This window comes from Herpailurus yagouaroundi, unplaced genomic scaffold (genome assembly GCF_014898765.1).
Source record: "Herpailurus yagouaroundi ecotype Mexico unplaced genomic scaffold, PumYag 220, whole genome shotgun sequence".
NCBI classification, from domain to species: Eukaryota; Metazoa; Chordata; class Mammalia; order Carnivora; family Felidae; genus Herpailurus; species Herpailurus yagouaroundi.
This window is the reverse complement of record NW_024412451.1, coordinates 1,652,229-1,671,663: the sequence shown is the minus strand read 5'-3', so window position 1 is coordinate 1,671,663 and position 19,435 is coordinate 1,652,229. Positions and strand designations below refer to the sequence as shown.

General features: G+C 41.3%; 1 protein-coding gene across 4 annotated transcripts in view; it reads left to right on the top strand.

Annotated features, from left to right (window-relative positions):
* The first annotated feature begins 256 nt into the window (after positions 1 to 256).
* Positions 257 to 19,435, top strand: part of ZNF112 (zinc finger protein 112) — a 35,950-nt gene continuing 16,771 nt past the window's right edge. The window contains exons 1-3 of one of the 4 annotated variants that reach the window (XM_040457322.1): positions 257 to 356; positions 15,643 to 15,690; positions 18,801 to 18,927. In XM_040457322.1, the coding sequence (XP_040313256.1) occupies positions 15,676 to 15,690; positions 18,801 to 18,927 (142 nt within the window). In that variant the 5' untranslated portion in view covers positions 257 to 356; positions 15,643 to 15,675. The other 3 variants (XM_040457321.1, XM_040457324.1, XM_040457323.1) reach the window with 3 other exon arrangements.

Here is a 19,435-nt window from a genome sequence, read left to right as displayed (position 1 = left end):
TCACGCTCCCGAAAGACGCCTCGCTTGCATGGTTGGCTGGAGATAATACAGAAGTACATCAGCATTTCGGGGTTACGGAACTCGCTCCGACCCGCAGGCTCCGAAATACAATCCAGCCTCTCGCTGCGACAGCCGACACGTCCACCCCAGGAAGGCGACGAGGTGGCCTGGGAATTCTGGGAAGTGTAGTCCCGGAACTCAGTGAGGCTGGATAACTTCCGCCGCAGGCGGCCAAGGCGGCGTCCCTGCTCCCGCCGGGAATTCTGGGAAGCGTAGTCCAGGGCGGGGGGCTTCTGTAGGCTGAGTCGCTTCCGCTCCAGGTACGCGAGGCCGCGGCCTTCGTTCCTCCGCGAAAGGTGAGCCCCTGCCTCCCCGGGGGCCCTCCCCGCGGCCGCACTGACCTGGCTTCCCATTGCCTTGGCCCACGGTGACCAGGCTCTGGACGCTGGGGAAGAGAAGCCGCCTGCGGCCAAGGGCGGGGTTGGTGTTCCCTTTGAATGAGCTCTGTGGATTGCGGGGCGGTGGGCGCATCCCCGGCTCGGGGTCGGGCCAGGCTCCCACCTGGCCGGGCGTGAGGGTCTCCTCCTGGCTCTGCGCCTCCCCGCCCTTTCCCCGACCACCAGCCAATGCTGCCGCATCCCAGCGGTGGCATATTCGGAGAATTTCTGTGCGTCTCTGCCTCTCTTTCCTCTTCTTCAAGTGGATATTAGCGTCTACCTAATAGAGTTATTTTGCGAGTTAAGGGAGGATGGAGAAGTGGAGGACTTAGAGCCTGGCTTGGGGTTAAAAAAAAAAAAAAAAAAAAAAAAGGCCCCTGTTAGCAGTACCTTTTAATTTCTCAGTCCCCTGAAAGCTTCTGTGAACCTGGGATGGGGTCAGAGTTCTGGCTCCTGGCCTTTCTCAGATCCCTGAAGAAAGCGAAGCTGCACCCAGATTCCTAATTGTGTGGTTTTTTTTCAATCTAAATGTAGGTTTTTGTAGGGGTTATTCCCGGATGTTGTCTGCACCGTCCACTGTAATGTACATGGGAGTTCTGATGAAGTTGTGATTTCTCTGAGCCTCCTTTCCTTCCCCAGCCTGGACATCGTTGAAAAAGGCTGCTGGGAGGGGGGAATGACGCTTTGGCTCCTGGAAGAAGAGCCTCACCTGAGTAGGACTTAGCATCTTTCTTCCTCTTAGGTTATCTCCTCTCAGGGGAGAAGATGTTTCCTTTACGCATCTGCAAATTCTACCAGGAACATGCCCTGACTTTTGTTTAAATACAGGAAGGGATGGGGGAGTACTTGGGCACGAGTAATAAGGATTGTACTTACTTTTTTAAAAGTTTTTATTTATATTCCAGTTCGTTAACAGTGTAATACTAGTTTCAGGTGTACAATGTAGTGATTTGACATCCAACACCTGATGGTCATCACAAGTGCCCTCCTTGGGGGCGGCTTGGTGGTTCTGTCGGTTGAGCGTCTGACCCTTGGTTGCCGCTCAGGCCATGATCCCAGGGTGGTGGGATCCAGCCTGTCTCGGGCTCTGAGCTGTGCTTGGAGCCTGCTTGAGATTCTCTCTCTCTGTCTGTCTCTCTCTCTCTCTGTCTCTCTGCTCCCCCCGCCCCGCAAAAAAAGAAAGGGAGGGAGGGAGGAAGGAAGGAAGGAAGGGTTAAAAAAACACAAGTGCCCTCCTTAATCCCCACCTCTTATTCCACCCATCCCTCCACTACCTCCATTCTAGTAACCATCAGTTTTTTTCTCTATAGTTGAGAGTCTGTTTCTTGGTTTGCCTCTCTCTTTTCCTTTGCTTGTGTCTTAGACTCCACACAGGAGTGAAATAACATGGTATTTGCCTTTCTGTGACTAACTTGCTTCACTTAGCGTAAGACTCTAACTGCACTCATGTCGTTGCAAATGGCAAGATTTTATTCCTTTTTTATGGTTGAGTAATATTCCATCGTGTATCCGTATACTACATCTTCCTTATCCATTCATCAGTCGAGGGGTTTCCATGATTTGGTTGTTGTAGATAATGGTACTGTAAACATCGGGGTGCATGTATCCCTTCGAATCAGTATTTTTATATCCTTTGGGTAAATACGTAGACGTGCAATTGCTGGATCGTGGGGTAGTTCTTTTTAGAACTTTTTGAGGAACCTCCTTACATTTTGTACCTTGGATGCACCAGTCTGTATTCCCACCAGCAGTGTAAGGGGGTTCCCTTTTCTTCATATCTTTGCCAACAATTGTTGTTTCTTCTGCCGTTGATTTTAGCCATTTTGATAGATGGGAGGTGGTATCTCATTGTGGTTTTGATTTGCATTTCCCTGATGATAAGTGTTGTTGAGCCTCTTTCCGTGTGTCTGTTGGCCATCTGACTGCCTTATTTGGAGACTTGTATGCTCATGTCTTCGACCCATCTCTTAACTGCATTATTTGTTGTTGGGGGTTGATTTGTAGAAGTTCTTCATTTATTTTGGATATTAACCCTTTATCAGATACGTAATTTGCAAATATCTTCTACCATTCTATAGGTTGCCTTTCAGTTTTGTTGATTGTTTTCTTTGCTGCGCAGAGCTTTTTATTTTGATGTAATCCCAGTAGTTTATTTTTTGCTTTTGTTTCCTTTACCTTCGGAGACCTGTCTAGAAAGAAGTCGCTACAGCCACTGTCAAAGAGGTTACTGCCTGTGTTCTTCTCTAGGATTTTGACGCTTTGCTCTCTCACATTTAGGTCTTTCATCCATTTTGGATTTGTTTTTGTGTATGATGTAAGAAAGTGGTTCCGTTTCATTCTTTTGCATGTTGCTGTCCAGTTTCCCCAACGCGATTTGTTGAAAAGATCGTCTTTTTCCCATTGGATATGCTTTCCTGCTTTGCCTAAGGTTAATTGACCATATAATTGTGGGTCCATTTTTGGGTTTTCTGTTCTGTTCCATTGATCTTGGTGTCTGTTTTTGTGCCAGTACCATACTGTTTTGATTACTGCAGCTTTGTAATTTAACTTGAAGTCCGGAATTCTGATGCTTCCATCTTTGCTTTTCTTTTTCAAGGTTGCTTGGTCTACTCAGCGTCTTTTGTGGTTCCATATACATTTTAGGATTGTTTGTTCTAGCTCTGTGAAAAATGTTGGTGGTTTTTTGCTAGGGATTGCCTTAAATGTGTAGATTGCTTTGGGTAGTATTGACATTTTAACAGTATTTGTTCTTCCAACCTATGAGCATGGAAAGTCTTTCCATTTCTTTGTGTCCTCATCAATTTCTTTCATCAGTGTTTTCTAGTTTTCAGAGTACAGGTCTTTCACCTCTTTGGTTATGTTTATTCCTAGGTATCTTATTATTTTTGGTGCACTTGTAAATGAGATTGATTCCCGCTGCTTCATTATTGGCATATAGAATGCAGCAGATTCTGTTTTTTTGAATCCGGTGACTTTACTGAATTTGTTTATCAGTTGTAGCAGTTTTTTGGTGGATTTTGTTTTTGGATTTCCTATATAGAGTATCGTGTCATCTGCAAATAGTGAAAATAGTATCATGTCATCTGCAAATAGTGAAAGTTTGACTTCTTCCTTGTCGATTTGGATGCCTCTTATTTCTTTTTGTTGTCTGATTGTTGAGGTTAGGACTTCCAGTACTATGTTAAATAACAATGGTGAGAGTGGACATCCCTGTCTTGTTCCTGACCATAGGGGAAAAGCTCTCAACTTTTCCTCATTGAGGATGATATTAGCTGTGGGCTTTTTGTATATGCCCTTTATTATATTGAGGTATTCTCTCTAAACCTATTTTTTTCAGGTTTTTTTTTTTTTAATTAAGAATGGATATTGTACTTTGTCAAATGCTTTTTCTGCATCTATTGAAAGGGTTGTATGGTTCTTATCTTTTCTTGTATTAATGCGGTATATCACATTGATTTGTGACTATTTAATCACCCTTGGAGCCCAGGAATAAATTCCACTTGATTATGGTGAATGATTCTTTTAATGTACTATTGGATCCGATTTGCTAGTGTTTTATTGAGAATTTTCACATCCATGTTCATCAGGGATGTAGTTTTCTTTTTTAGTGGAGTCTTTTGTCTGGTTTTGGTATAGGGTAATGTTGTCCTCATAGAATGAATTTGGAAGTTTCCCTTCCTTTTTAATTTTTTGAAATAGTTTGAGAAGAATAGATATTACCTCTTCTTTAAATGTATGGTAGGATTCCCCTGTGAAGCCATCTGGCCCTGGACTTTTGTTTGTGGGGAGATTTTTGATTGCTGATTTAATTTCTTTGCTGGTTATTGGTGTGTTCAAGTTTTTATTTCTTCCTGTTTCAGTTTTGGTAGTTTGTATGTTTCTAGGAATTTATCCATTTCTTCCCGATTGTCCAGTTTGTTGGCATATACTTTGTCATAATATTCTCTTATAATTGTTTGTATTTCTGTGGTGTTGGTTGATATTTCTCCTCTCTCATTTGTGATTTTATTTATTTGGGTCCTTTCCCTTTCCTTTTTGATAAGTCTGGCTGGAGGTTTATTCAATTTTATTTTTTCAAAGAACTAGCTCCTGGTTTCATTGATTTGTTCTATTGGTTTTTTTGTTTTGTTTTGTTTTTTGTTTTTAGTTTCTATATCATTTATTTCTGCTTTAATCTTTGTTCTTTCTGCTAGCTTTAGGCTTCGTTTGTTGTTCTTTTTCTACCTCCTTTAGATGTAAGGTTAGATTGTTTATTTGAGATTTTTCTCTTTTTTTTTTTTTTTTCCTTTCTTCTTGATGTAGGCCTCTATTGCTATATACTTCCCCCTTACGACCACTTTTGTTGCATCCCAGAGGTTTTGAACTGTTGTGTTTTCATTTTCATTTGTTTCCGTGGATTTTTTTTAACTTCTTCTTTATTTCCTTGTTGACCCTTTCATTGTTAAGTAGCATGTTATTTAACCTATGTGTACTTGTGGTCTTTCCAAATTTTTTCTTGTGAATGACTTCAAGTTTCATAGTGTTGTGGTCAGAAAATATGTGTGGTATGATCTCAGTCTTTTTATATTTGTTGAGGGCTGATTTGTGACCTAATATGTGATCTAGTCAAGAGAACATTCTGTGTGCACTTGTAAAGAATGTGTATTCTGCTGTTTTAGGATGGAATATTCGGAAAATATCTGTTAAGTCCATCTGGTCCAGTGTGTCATTCAAAGCCATGGTTTCCTTGTTGATTTTTGCTTAGATGATCTGTGCATTGATGTAAGTGGGCTGTTAAAGTCCCCAACTATTGTATTATTATCAATTAATTCCTTTATGTTTGTTATTAATTGTTTTATATATTTGAGAGCTTCCATGTTGGGGCATAAATATTTACAATTGTTGTATCTTCTTACTGGATTGTCCCCTTTATTATAGGGCCCTTCTTTGTCTCTTGTTACAGTCTTTGTTTTAAAGTCAGTTTGTCTGGTGTACGTATTGCTACTTTGGCTTTCTTTTGACATCTATTTGCATGGTAAATGTTTCTCCATCCCCTCACTTTCAATCTACAGGTGTCGTTAGGTCTACAATGAATCTCTTATAGGCAGCATATGTAGGGGGTCTTTTTTCCCCCCTATTCTGACACCCTATGTTTTTTGATTGGAGTGTTTAGTCCATTTACATTCAAAGTAATTACGATAGATATGTATTTATTGCCATTTTATTACTTGTTTTATGTTTTCTCTGATCCTTTCTTTTTCTCTTTCATGTTTTGTTTATTTTCCTTAGTGATATATTTGGATTTCTTTCTCTTTATTCTTTGCATATTTATCAGTGGTTTTTGATAATATGGTCACTATTAGGTTGGTATATAACTTCTTCTGCATATAGCAATCTATATTAACTTGATGGTCATTTAAGTTTGAACCTATTCTTTTCTCGTTTCCTCCCCACATTTTTATATTTGTCATCATATTTTATATTTGTGTGTGTGTGTGTGTGTGTGTGTGTGTGTGTGTGTGAAAGAGAGAGAGAGTTCCTTGACTGAGTTTTTACATAAATATTCATTTTTACTGCTTTTGTTTTTCTTGCCTTCATACTTTCACTTTTGGTCTCTCCTTTCCATTCAGAGTCCCCTTTAATATTTCTTGCAGGATTGGTTTAGTCCTCGTGAACTCCTTTGGTTTGTCTGGGAAACTCTTTCTTTCTCATTCTATTCTGAATGATAGCCTTGCTGGATAGAGTATTCTTGGCAGCAGAATTTTTGAATTGAGCATTTTGAAAATATGCCACCCCCTTCTGGCCTGTAGTTTCTATTGAGAAATCTCCTGCTAGCCTTATGGGTTTTCCCTTGTAAGTTACTGGCTTCTTTTGTGTTGCTGTTTTAAGATTTTTTTTCTTTGTCACTATATTTTATAAATTTAACTACAATATGTCTTGGTGTTGACCTGCTTTTGTTGATTTTGTTGGGGGTTCTTGTGCCTCCTGGATCTGGATGTCTGTTTCCTTTCCCAGATTTGGGAAGTTCCAGCTATTATTTCTTCAAATAAGTTTTCTGCCCCCTTCACTATCTTCTTCTTCTGGGACTCCAGTGATACAAATCTTACGTTTGATAGAATCAATGAGTTCCCTAAGTTTTGTTTTGCATAATTCTTTCTCTGTTTTATATAGCTTTGTTGTTTTCCATTACTTTGTCTTCTGGGTCATTAATTTGTTCTTATACTTCTTCCAGCCTGTTGGTCATTGCATCAAGCATGTTTCTAATCTTATTTATTGCACTCTTCATCTCTTTTTTAACTCTTTTATCATGGTTTTAAGGGTTCCACTAACGTCTCCATTCTTTCTCTAGTCCGCTGAGTATCCTTATGATTGTTGCTTTAAATTCTCTATCAGGTATGTTAGTGATACCCGTTTCACTTAGATCTCTAGCCATGAACTTGTCTTTTCTTTCATTTGGGATACATTCTTCTATCTTCTCATTTTGTCTGAGTCTCTGCCTGCCTCTCTGTGTTAGAACAGCTAGTCGTGTCTTTGCTCTTGAAAGTAATGACCTTGTGAAAAAGAAGCCATGTATTTCCCAGGGCCTGGCACTTCAGGCTGTCTACAGTGTGTGCTGGATGCACTCTGCTGTTGTGTTCTGGTTGCTCTGTCCTTCAGGCCAGTTGTCTGCAGAGGTTCTCCTTGCTCTTTTTCAATAGGTGTGCTCTGGTCTGCTTGTGAAATGAGTCTCTTCACCATCTCCACTGGAACTGAGTCCCTGTAAAACTCTCTGGTCTGGAGACATGGTGAGGGCAGGGGTTTGTGTTGGTCTTCTGGGGGAGGGGCCCACTGTGCCGAGACTGAAAAGGCAGTTCCACTGGAGCACAGCAGGGTGGGGCTTGGTGCAAGCAGGTTAGGCAGCCAGTATCTGTGCTGTACTGCTTTCTGCAGGTGGCTCTGTGCTTATGCTGAGGGATGGGAGAGGGAAATGGTGCCAGGCCACCTCCTTTATCCTGGGGAGGTGTCTGTGAATGCTGCCTCCCAGGGACGTGCTCTGAGAACAGCAAATAATCTCCCAACCGTGTGCCCCAGCTGCTCTTCAGATTGCTGCTTTCGTGCTGCATTCCCCTCGGTTGTTTGCCTGTCTTTCTCTTCAAAAACAGCTTCTCTTCAAGAGCCTTCTGGGCTCTATCTCAGCCGAGCCCACTGACTTTTAAAGCGCCAGGCTTTCAAAGTAGAGACTGTAAAGTCCTAGGGAATTCCTCTAAAGTATTTGTCTATTCAAACCTTATAGCTGAGCCTAAGTATTGTCTTTATCATCTAGCAAGGTACTGAGATATATTACTATAATCCAGAATTATAGCTTTTCAGATCGCAACTTTATCATAAGGGCAGTAGTTTGCCCTAAAATTATGTAAGGGCCATTGAAAAAGTGGCTTGGACATGGAATTTATGAATGGCCCGTTATCATTTCTTTTCCCCCTTCTTGGCATCCCAGGCTTGCCTCCAATTTCAGGTCCTTTGGTTTGTTTCTGAAAGCAGAGAGAACACCTGCCTGAGGGGGCTCCTTTCCCTCGTGTACAGTGAAAGTAAATATCAAGAACCTTATGTAAAACTGTGGAAATTTACTATGTAAGTGCTTGACAGAATATTTCCCTGCTAGTGTAATTTTTGGAAGGTGTTTCCTCCATTTATTTAAAACTACCTGTGCAATTAAAAAATGCCATTCAGGGAAAAAACCCAAAAAACAAAAAGCAAAAAAAAAACCAAAAAAACCTCCAGGCTTTAAGCCCCGCACAATTGTAAGAATGCACAAAATTCAGCCCCTCTCACTTTCCAAGCCATTGACAATGGAGAAACATTCTCCTCGGGTGTCCCTGGTGTGCTCCTCTCTTTCTCGCTCCCTTCTCCACGATCGCGGCACCCTCCCCTCGACAGCAGCCAGGATCTGTTTCTCCCCTAAACTACATCTCTGCATTTCTTACCTTCTTGGATGTAGCCCCTTCTCTCTGTTTAGTGGTAGAGTTTGTTCCGTCAGTCTTCAGGTTGATTTCTAGGGTATTTAGCTTGATCTAATAGTTACCTAGTTGCGTTTGTGGGACCAGGCAAGCCTAGTGTCCTCCTGCTCTTCCACCGTCTTCCTGTCTCCTAACGATTCTATTTAAACATTTAATGTTAAACATCATCCTAGAAATTTTATGTGAATTAACATATGCAATCCCAACAAGAGCCCTATGGGGTCCCATGGATACTGTTATTCCCATGAGAAAAGGGAGACACAGAGGGCATAAGTTGTTTGTCCTAGGTCACACACCTAGGAAGGCTGAGCTGGGATTTGAGTTAGGTTTCAACCTATTGCCTTAGTTCTTACTGTGCTTAGTATCATGTTGAGAAGGCATTTTTTGGATTTTTGTAGAGGGCCATGAAGGCTATGTCAATGAACTTTGAGTTTTTGATAAGATATTTTCAGTCATCTGTAATTTAATGGCATTTTATTTGGAATAATATTTATATTTCTAAGTGAAATAAGTCAGAGAGAGACAAATACCGTATGATTTCACTTATATTAGAATCTAAAAACCAAACAAAACAATAACAGACCGATAAATACAGAGAACAAACTGGTGGTGGCCAAAGGAGAGAGGGCTGGGGGTGATGGGTGAGATAGGTGAAGGGAGTTAAGAGGTGCAAACTTCCAGTTATAGAATAAGTCACAAGGATAAAAAGTACAGAATAGAGTCCATAATACTGTATTAATTTTGTATGGTAACAAATGATAATTACACTTATTGTGGGGAGCATTGCATAATCTGTAGAATTATCAAATCATTGTGTTGTATACCTGAAACATAATATGTCTTAAAAAGACTAAATCCTAGGGGGGTGCCTGAGTGGCTCAGTTGGTCAAGCATCCAACTCTTGATTTCGGCTCAGGTCATGAGCTTACAGTTCATGAGATCAAGTCCCACATCGGGCTCGTGCTGACAGCGTGGAGCCTGCTTGGGATTCTCTCTCCCTCTCTCTCTGCTGCTCCCCTGCTCGCTCACTCTCTCTCTCTCAAAATAAATAAATAAATATTTAAAACTTCAATTCTAGAAATTTATAGTTCATATTCTGATTATAGAAACAATGATGGCATATTGTAGAGAATTAAGAACATACCTGAGGTATAAGGAGAAAAGTTGTTTTTTTTTTTTTTAAGGTTTTGTTCTCTATTAAAGGGATTTTTCCTTTTTTTTTTTTTTTTAAGGTTTATTTATTTTTGAGAGAGCACCAGTGAGGAAGGGACACGGAGGGGGACAGAGGATCAGAGGTGGGCTCCATGCTAACAGCAGCGAGCTCGATATGAGGCTCAAACTCACAAACCATGAGATCATGACCTGAGCTGACGTTGGACGCTCAACCATGAGATCATGACCTGAGCTGATGTTGGATGCTCAACCGACCGAGCCACCCAGGTTCCACAAGAGAAAAGTTTAATTGCCACTAACCACAGGTTGTAGAGATAACAATATTAATATTTTAATGTTTTCCTGGTCCATATATATAGTTTTGGCTTTTTTTACTGAAGACTTACAAAGTAGATATAGGTTTTATTTCTCCCGTAAGTTTTTACTGTGGAAATTTATAAATATAGCCAAATGTAATAAGAGTAACCATAATGAGCCCCAGTGGAACCATCACCCGTATTTAATCCTTGTTACCATTTGTCAGCCTTGTACCCCCACCGCCCCCAGTCTTTTTGTTTCAGCCTCTTAAAGCAAACCCCCAACATTGAGTCAGCATGATAGTGGTTCGTTGGTTGTCATAATTGCCAGAAATTGATTATCATTTATTTTTTATATCCAAGACCAAGAAAGGGAGATGTTAGCAGCTACTCTAAGGTTTTCACTTCAAGCATCTTTGATGCTTGGAGAATGTTAGTTGAGAAGGCTCCACAAGAACATGGCACTTTGGAGAGGGATGGTGATGGATTTTGTTTTCGTATATAGAATTTGGCTTACCTGTGTCTGGTTTTTTTGTTTCTTATCCCTCTCTTTCCATACACCTGCAGTTCTTGTGGTGCTGGGACCATGTCATATTTTTCCCTGTGTGTTCAGCACTCAGTATAAGATGGGCCAGGGTTTCTGGTTAGAATAGCTACTCAACAGACAGCTGGCATGAAATGTTGGCAGGGCAGAATTTCTGAAATTGGAATGAGGTAGCAAAATGGTCGATGGCGATATTCCTTAATCTCAGTTAATATTAGTGAGCTATATAATCCGCCAACTATTTCAGAGTGTTGAAAAGTGGATGGGCAATTCTTTTGATGATGTAAAACATATTTCCTAAGAATCACTATATTTTTTCCTAAGAAATACATTGGTAGAAATAATAATAGCAAACATTTGTAGACTGTTATGACTAGGAGGCAGTGTTTCCAATAGTTTACATAGATTGACTTCTTTCTCAGGGCATCTGGGTGGCTCAGTCTGTGAAGTGTCCGACTCTTGGTTTTGGCTGAGATCATGATTTCACGGTCGTGAGGTCATGCGCTGCATGGAGCCTGCTTAATATTCTCTCCCTCTTCCTCTGCCCCTCCCCAACTCACATACATGCTGTCTCCAAAAAATAAAATAAATGAAGAAAAAAACCTTATTTCTCATAACAAACCACCCTTATATTACAGATAAGGAAACGGACTTTTAAAAAACAATTCTTGTAAAGTTCACTATCTTTTTCTGGGGTACAGTTTTATTCATTTTAATGCAGGTATAAATGTAGATAATCACCACCATCATCCGATGCAGAGCAGTCCCATCAGCTCCCCAAATTCCCCTCCTGTTTTCTCTTCATAATCATCCTTCACCACATCTGTAACTACCGGCAACCACTAGACCCCTACAGGCTTGTCTTTTTGAGAGTGTCATATAAATGAACTCATACCATATGTAAACTTTTGAGGCTGGCTTCTTTCACTCAGCATAATGCTTTTGACATTCATCCACACTGTATGTATCACAGGTTCATCTGGCTAAGTGTTGACCATTCTTGCTGGTTAATACTCCATTAATTAATAAATATATATAATATATATTATAGTTTATCTACTCATCCATCTACTGAAGGGTATTTGGGTTGTTTCCGGTTCTTGGCTGTTATGAATAAGCTGCTATAAACATTTGTGTGTAGATTTTTGTGCCTATTTCTCTAGTGTATATAGCCAGGAATAGGAATGTTGGGTCCTATGGGGATTGTATATTTAACATTATAAGAAACTACCAAACTGTGCTCCGGGCTGTCTACCGTCCTGCATTTCCACTAATGATGCATGAAAGTTCCAGTTGCTCCACACCTTGGTCGTCATTTAGCATTGTCTGTATTTTACTTTTAATTTTAGCCATTCTAATGAACGTGTATTACAATCTCATTGTGACTTTATTATTTTTTTTTTAATTTTTTTTTTCAACGTTTATTTATTTTTGGGACAGAGAGAGACAGAGCATGAACGGGGGAGGGGCAGAGAGAGAGGGAGACACAGAATCGGAAACAGGCTCCAGGCTCCGAGCCATCAGCCCAGAGCCCGACGCGGGGCTCGAACTCACGGACCGCGAGATCGTGACCTGGCTGAAGTCGGACGCTTAACCGACTGCGCCACCCAGGCGCCCCTCATTGTGACTTTAACTTACATTTCCCTAGTGACTAATGATGTTCAGCAGATCTGTTTTTCACTTATTTGCCATCCTTGTATCTTCTTGGCTGAAGCGTTTATGTTTTGGTGAAGACAGTCTGCTCTAATGAGATGCTTCACTTTGTCTTTAAAGTTTACTCATTTTTAGAGAAAGAGAGAGAGAGGGCAAGTATGAGCTGAGAAGGGGCAGAGGGAGAGGGAGAGAAAGAAGATCCCAAGCAGACTCGGTGCTGTCAGCACAGAACCCGATGTGGGGCTTGATTCCATGAACCACAAGATCACGACCTGAGCCAAAATCAGGAGTCGGATGCTTAACCAACTGAGCCATCCAGGCGCCCCGATGAGACATTTCATTTTAAATTTTCGAATTTTTCTTTCTTTCTTTCTTTCTTTTTTTTTTTTTTTTTTTGTAGTTTCAAGTTTTTATTTAAATTCCAGTTAGTTAACATATATTGTAATGTTCGTTTCAGGAGCAGAATTTAGTGATTCATTATTTACGTATAAAACCCAGTGCTCATCACACATGCCCTCCTTAGTACCGATCATCCATTTAACTCATCCCCCCAGCTCCCCTCCCCTCCAGCAACCCTCAGTTTGTTCTCTATAGTTAAGAATCTGTTTTATGATTTGCCTCTCTCATTTTTCCTCCTATGCTCATCTGTTTCATTTCTTAAATTCCACGTAGGCATGAAATCATATAGTATTTGTCTGTCTTTGATGGACTTTTTTCGCTTAGCATAGTACACTTTAACTCCATCCATGTTGTTGCAAATGGCAAGATTTCATTCTTTTTGATGTCCGAGTAATATTCCAGGCCACAACTTCTTCATCCATTCATCAGTCAGTGGACATTTGGGCTATTTCCATAATTTGGCTATTGTTGGTAATGCTACTGTAAACATCGGGGTGCATGTATCCCTTTGAATCGGTATTTTGGTATCCTTTGGGTAGATATCTAGTGCAAATTGTTGGATTGTAGGATAGTTCTATTTTTTACTTTTTGAAGACCCTCCATACTGTTTTCCAGAGTGGCTGCACTAGTTTGCATTCTGACTTTTCTCGACATCCTCGCCAACATCTGTTGTTTCCTGTGTGGTTAATGTTAGCTATTCTGACAGGTGTGAGGTGATACCTCGTCGTTTTGATTTGTATTTCCCTGATGATGAGTGATTTTTTTTTCAACGTTTTATTTATTTTTGGGACAGAGAGAGACAGAGCATGAACGGGGGAGGGGCAGAGAGAGAGGGAGACACAGAATCGGAAACAGGCTCCAGGCTCCGAGCCATCAGCCCAGAGCCCGACGCGGGGCTCGAACTCACGGACCGCGAGATCGTGACCTGGCTGAAGTCGGACGCTTAACTGACTGCGCCACCCAGGCGCCCCGATGATGAGTGATTTTGACCATCTTTTCCTGTGTCTGTCAGTCATCTGTATGTTTTGGGGGAAATGTCCATTCATGTCTTCTGCCCATTTCTTCACTGGATTATTTCTTTTTTGGGTGTTGAGTTTGATAAGTTCTTTATAGATGGTGGATACTAACCCTTTATCAGCTATGTCATTTGCAAATATGTTCTCCCTAAATGTGAGGCAGAAAACCATCAAAATCCTAGAGGGTTACAGGCAGGAATCTCTTTGACATTGGCTGTAGCAACTTCTTACTAAATATCTCTCCTGAGGCAAGGGCAATAAAAGCAAACATGAACTGTTGGGACTTCATCAAAATAAGAAGCTTCTGCACAGAGAAGGAAACAATCAAAAAGACCAAAAGACAACCTTTGGAATTTGTTTTCTAATTTTTCTGACCACTCCCTTACTGTGAATTGAGGATATTTGTGATGAGGGCTTGGTCTGATAATGTTGATGTGTGTGTGTGTGTGTGTGTGTGTGTGTGTGTGTGTGTGTATGTATTGATGTATGTGTATATATACACTCACATATATGTGTGTGTGTATGTATATATATATGTGTATGTGTGTATATATATATCTTTGCCTTCTAATTCACTAACAAAATATTTCACTCCATTGTGCCTTGAAAGTAAGACTTTGAAAGTCTATTTTTATCTTCTTGTTTTGATGTAATTAGGATGTACCTGTAATACAAGTTAAAACGTTGTGGTATAGCAATATATGTGCTACTTGAAGTGCTTGTGATTTATAACCGAGTCACGGTGATTTGGATTGTGATTTGTAACAGTACAACATAGTAAGTTGCACATATTCAATGCAGTTGTTGCAACTATACGATTCTGCTGTGGTATGAAAGCAGCCAGAAACAATACTTAAACAATGAACATGGCTCTGTTCTAGCAATGCCTTATAGAATTTGTGAATTAATATCTATGAAATTTGATTTTTTCATGTGTCATAAGATAATAGTCTTTAAAATTTTTTTTTCAACCATTAAAAAAATCAGTGTGAATCCATCACTAAGAATGGTAAAAGCCAGGGGCGCCTGGGTGGCTCAGTCGGTTAAGCGTCCAACTTCAGCTCAGGTCATGATCTCACGGTTTGTGGGTTCCAGCCTGTGTCAGGCTCTGTGCTGACAGCTCAGAGCCTGGAGCCTGCTTCCAATTCTGTGTCTGCCTCTCTCTCTGTCCCTCTCCCCCTCATGCTCTGTCTCTTTCTCTCAAAAATTAATGAACGTTAAAAAAAATTTCTTTTAATTTTAAAGATGAATAATGAAATAAGATCTAAATAAATTTTAAAATACCCATCCATCATTAAACTTTTCAGGAAGGTGGTCTCAGTGTGTAAATATGAAGTAAGTCCTCTTTGCCACCCAGATGCCTTACAAGACACGTTTACAAGGATGGTTTTATGATGAAGATTAGTATCTGGTTTTCTCACAATAGAAATTGGTATAATTGCAATAGTTTTCTGCTATTCACGCGTAATCCTAATAGCAATCGGATAATGTCGGTTCCATTATGATCCTCCTGCTTTAGGTTACAGAAATGAAACATGGAGAGGTTGTTAATTAACCATGGTTAAATAGATGCATATATTGTATATTATAGGCACTATAATATATATTACGTTATGTATTATTTATTGTATACAATATGTTATATATTATGTTACATATTGTATATAATATATATAATATATATGTTATATGTATGTTATATATTGTGTATAATACATGTGTTATATATTGTCATACGTCATATATTGTATATAATATTTACGATACATATTATATGTTCTATATTACGCATGCGTATGCTGTGGCAGTGCCAACATATAGCAGATATACAGCAAACACACAACGGTGCCAGGTTTTGAAACAGACTTTTGTGCCCGAGTCCACTTCTAACCAGGACGTCCCAGGGCCTCTCCTTTCCCACGTGTCGCGGGATCGGCGCGAGTTCCTTAGGAGCAGAAAGGCAACGTGAGGAGCGAGGGCTGAGGGTCACTGTGCGGCCTGTCCCCTGCTTGCGGGCGTCCTGCCAGGAGGAACCTCACGGGCGGCTGGAATCCGGCCGACACTGGGCCGCCTGTTTCTCTTTTGCACCAAGCTGCGTTTCCCTCCCTCGCCGGGTTCCTTTCTCAGTGCCTTGTTTTGCCTTCTCAGGTGCCCGCCTTTCCCTGGGAAAAGGAGGAGAAAATGATCAAGTTCCAGGTGAGCTGGAGTTTTCACTTCCGTCACTGAGCGCATTATTTCACTTCTCACTGAGGGGGACACGCTTTTTTGTCTTCCTTGCCAAGAAGAAAGAACTACAGATGTTTAAGACCATCGAGGTGCCACGCAGTTTCTTTTTAAAGCACGTTTTCCTTTCAGTTTCTGTTTTATGTTCCTATTATTGCACAAACAATAGTGTGCAAGAGAAATAGACATTTTAAAAAATGGGAGGCACCTGACCGGCTCAGTCGGTGGAGTGTGTGTGTGACTCTTGATCTCGGGGTTGTGGGTTTGAGCCCCACATCGGGTATAGAGATTAGTAAAAAATAAAATCTTTTAAAAAAAGAATTAAAAAAAAATTTTTAATGTTTACTTATTTTTGAGACAGAGACAGAGCATGAACGGGCGAGGGGCAGAGAGAGAGGGAGACACAGAATCGGAAACAGGCTCCAGGCTCTGAGCCATCAGCCCAGAGCCCGACGCGGGGCTCGAACTCACGGACCGCGAGATCGTGACCCGGGCTGAAGTCGGACGCTTAACCGACTGAGCCACCCAGGCGCCCCAAAAAAAGAATTTTTAAAAAAAACTTTATTTGAGAGAAAGAGAGAGAGTGTGTGAGCAGGGGAGGGGCAGAGAAAGAGGGAGAGAGAATCTTAAGCAGGCTCCATGCTGGGCGTGGCACCCAGTTCAATGTGGGGCTCAATCTCGTGACTATGAGATCATGACCTGAGCTGAAATCGAGTCAGACACTTAACTGACTGAGCCACCCAGGTGCCCCTGCCAAAAAAAAAACCCCAAAAAACAAAAAGTTTTTTTTTTTTAATTTTTTTTCAACGTTTATTTATTTTTGGGACAGAGAGAGACAGAGCATGAACGGAGGAGGGACAGAGAGAGAGGGAGACACAGAATCGGAAACAGGCTCCAGGCTCCGAGCCATCAGCCCAGAGCCCGACGCGGGGCTCGAACTCACGGACCGTGAGATCGTGACCTGGCTGAAGTCGGACGCTTAACCGACTGCGCCACCCAGGCGCCCCAAAAACAAAAAGTTTTAAAGATGAAAAGGCCCACACATTATTCTGCTTATAAATTACCTTTTTCCACAGTCACTTCATATGCATTATGATATACAATAATAGCTATAATTTTGAATTTTTTTCACTTAAAATTATTTCACCTAACATGTGTCATCTTTTATTAATTTCAATGAACTGCCATCCCTGCCCCCTTTTCAACTATGCCCCATTCACAAGTTAAGTTCTTGAGAATTCTCGCAGTTTAAAGCAACAGTATCGGTTTTACTACTGACAATCTTTCCAAAAAAGCAATTTGAGAGAATTCTGATACAATTTATCCTTCTGTTGTAGGGACTCAAAACTAAAAAAAAAAAAGAAAAAATCTTTTTTCCTAATGCCTTGGCTACTTTATAAAAAGAATACCTAAAAGGTGGTTCTGTCTAACCGAATCCTACTGAAGCTGAACGCAGAAAAAAATTGTGTGAGATGTTTTCAGACAAAAAGAGCTACATTTTGTTTTTCTTCCCAAGACCTGAAACTTTCTTTGCGTGTGTCTGTGGATGTGTCCTTGTGTTTCACTCCTTGTATATTAACTCATTTTGTTAGGCCGATAGACTTCATTAAAAAAAATTTTAGTCAGACTATAGGACAGGCAGGCACTTTGCACCTGTTCCTTTATTCACTGCCCCGAGGGGAATTTAGAATAATCTGCAGTATTAACATGAAAGTAAGACGGCCCTGGAGGTCCAAGTCCTACTCAAGTTCCTACAGCAGACAAGTGTCTGGCCAACTCCAAAGCCTTTCCCTCCTGGATCAAGAGTATCAGGCACATCGTTTGGGAGGAAAGAGAGGCAAAACAAAACAAAACAAAATCCAAAACCAAAGCCGTGTTCTCACGCAGAGACTGAAGGCCTCGGGTCGTGATATTTAGAGCTCCAGCTAGAACAAGTGCAGTGTTGACCCGGTCTTCATACAAAAGATTTAAACCCCCTGCAGTAAAAAGTTAGAAGACAAACAGCAAAGTAGAATGCGAAGTATTCACAGCGTATTTGGAAGAAAAGGACTGAATGTCCCCCAAACGAATATTTGGAATGCGACAAGAAATAGAGACGCCCAGCACATACGTGAAGAGGGAATGGTCTTCATTGCTAGCCACCTTTGTAAACATTTTGCTAAATAGCTGGTGTTTACTTTCCGTGTCTACTTCTGAGATTATCAGAGATTTTTTTGTTTTTTTTTTTTAGGTATTCATGTCTAGTGTTGGCCAGGGTATAGAGGTTTAGGAATTTATACTTGGAAGAAGAAGAAGCGAGAAAAATCTTTTTGGAGGAAACACCTGTCGTTAAGAGCTCAAAACACTAAAAGCTGTCCTTCAGCATTACCATTTCTACTTTTTGGAATTTATTTTAAGGGGATGAGCCAGGATCTATGTGAAAGGATTTTTTTTTTTCAGCCTTGTTTATAATAGATAAGCTGAAACTAAGTCAGCATGCATCGTTTGGATCAGTGCATTGTATCCTAGGCCATCAGCTCCTTGACTTACTATACAGCCCCGCAATGGGATGAAAGCTGGTCGTAAGAGTGATTATGATAACAGTTCACATCTATCGGGTACTCTAGGTCACTCGTTTTATTATCAGTACCCTATGCTGTGCATATCAGCATGCAGGTGAGAGAATCAAGAGCTTTTCCAAGGTCACATAGCTAGCATGAGGCAGAGCCTTCCCGCGTGAAGCCTTGCCCACATCACAACATTATAAACGCTGCACACTCCAGAGGGGGTACAGAGGACGAACTAGACGCTTCAACAGTAAGGGTGACTTTAAAATATCGGTAGTCCATGATGCCACAGTTCCAGGGACTTACCTGTAAGAGTGCCAACAAAAGGGAGCAATTTATTTGTGTGGCAGCAACTTGGTGTGCAAGGAGTTCTTTTCTTGCAGCCCTTTTGGTGGCTGGAATGAGTAGTGTAGAAGGCAAACAGAAGGCAGCTACTTCGATTGGGTCCCCAGATTCTAGAACAGCTTCCCATCCTTGACACACACTTCATGCTGCCCCCTTCCATAAGCATGGTCTGTGTGTGCTTGGTGTTTGTAGGAGCCGGTGATGTTCAAGGATGTGGCCGTGGTCTTCAGTGAGGAGGAGCTGGGGCTGCTGGGCCCCACCCAGAGGAAGCTGTACCGAGACGTGATGCTGGAGAACTTCCGGAACCTGGTCTCTGTGGGTGAGGACAGGCATGCGGTGACTGAATGCCAGCCGACTTGGGGTGTCTTTATTTTTTTTTTTTAAATTTTTTTTCAACGTTTTTATTTATTTTTGGGACAGAGAGAGACAGAGCATGAACGGGGGAGGGGCAGAGAGAGAGGGAGACACAGAATCGGAAACAGGCTCCAGGCTCCGAGCCATCAGCCCAGAGCCCGACGCGGGGCTCGAACTCATGGACCGCGAGATCATGACCTGGCTGAAGTCGGACGCTTAACCGACTGCGCCACCCAGGCGCCCCGACCTTGGGGTGTCTTTAAATGTGCTCGGGTGTTCCAAGCTCTGGGACTCTTGAAACCATCCTCTGAGCTTGGCCAAATAAGAGACCTAATAATCCCTGTACAACACAGACAAGATGTCTCTGTCTAGGCAAAAATCCGTCCTTCCAACTATGTAAATGGGCAAATTGTGGTTCTGCAACATGGTTTGTTGTGAAATCAATTTAGTGAGTTGCTCAGCTTCTCCCCACC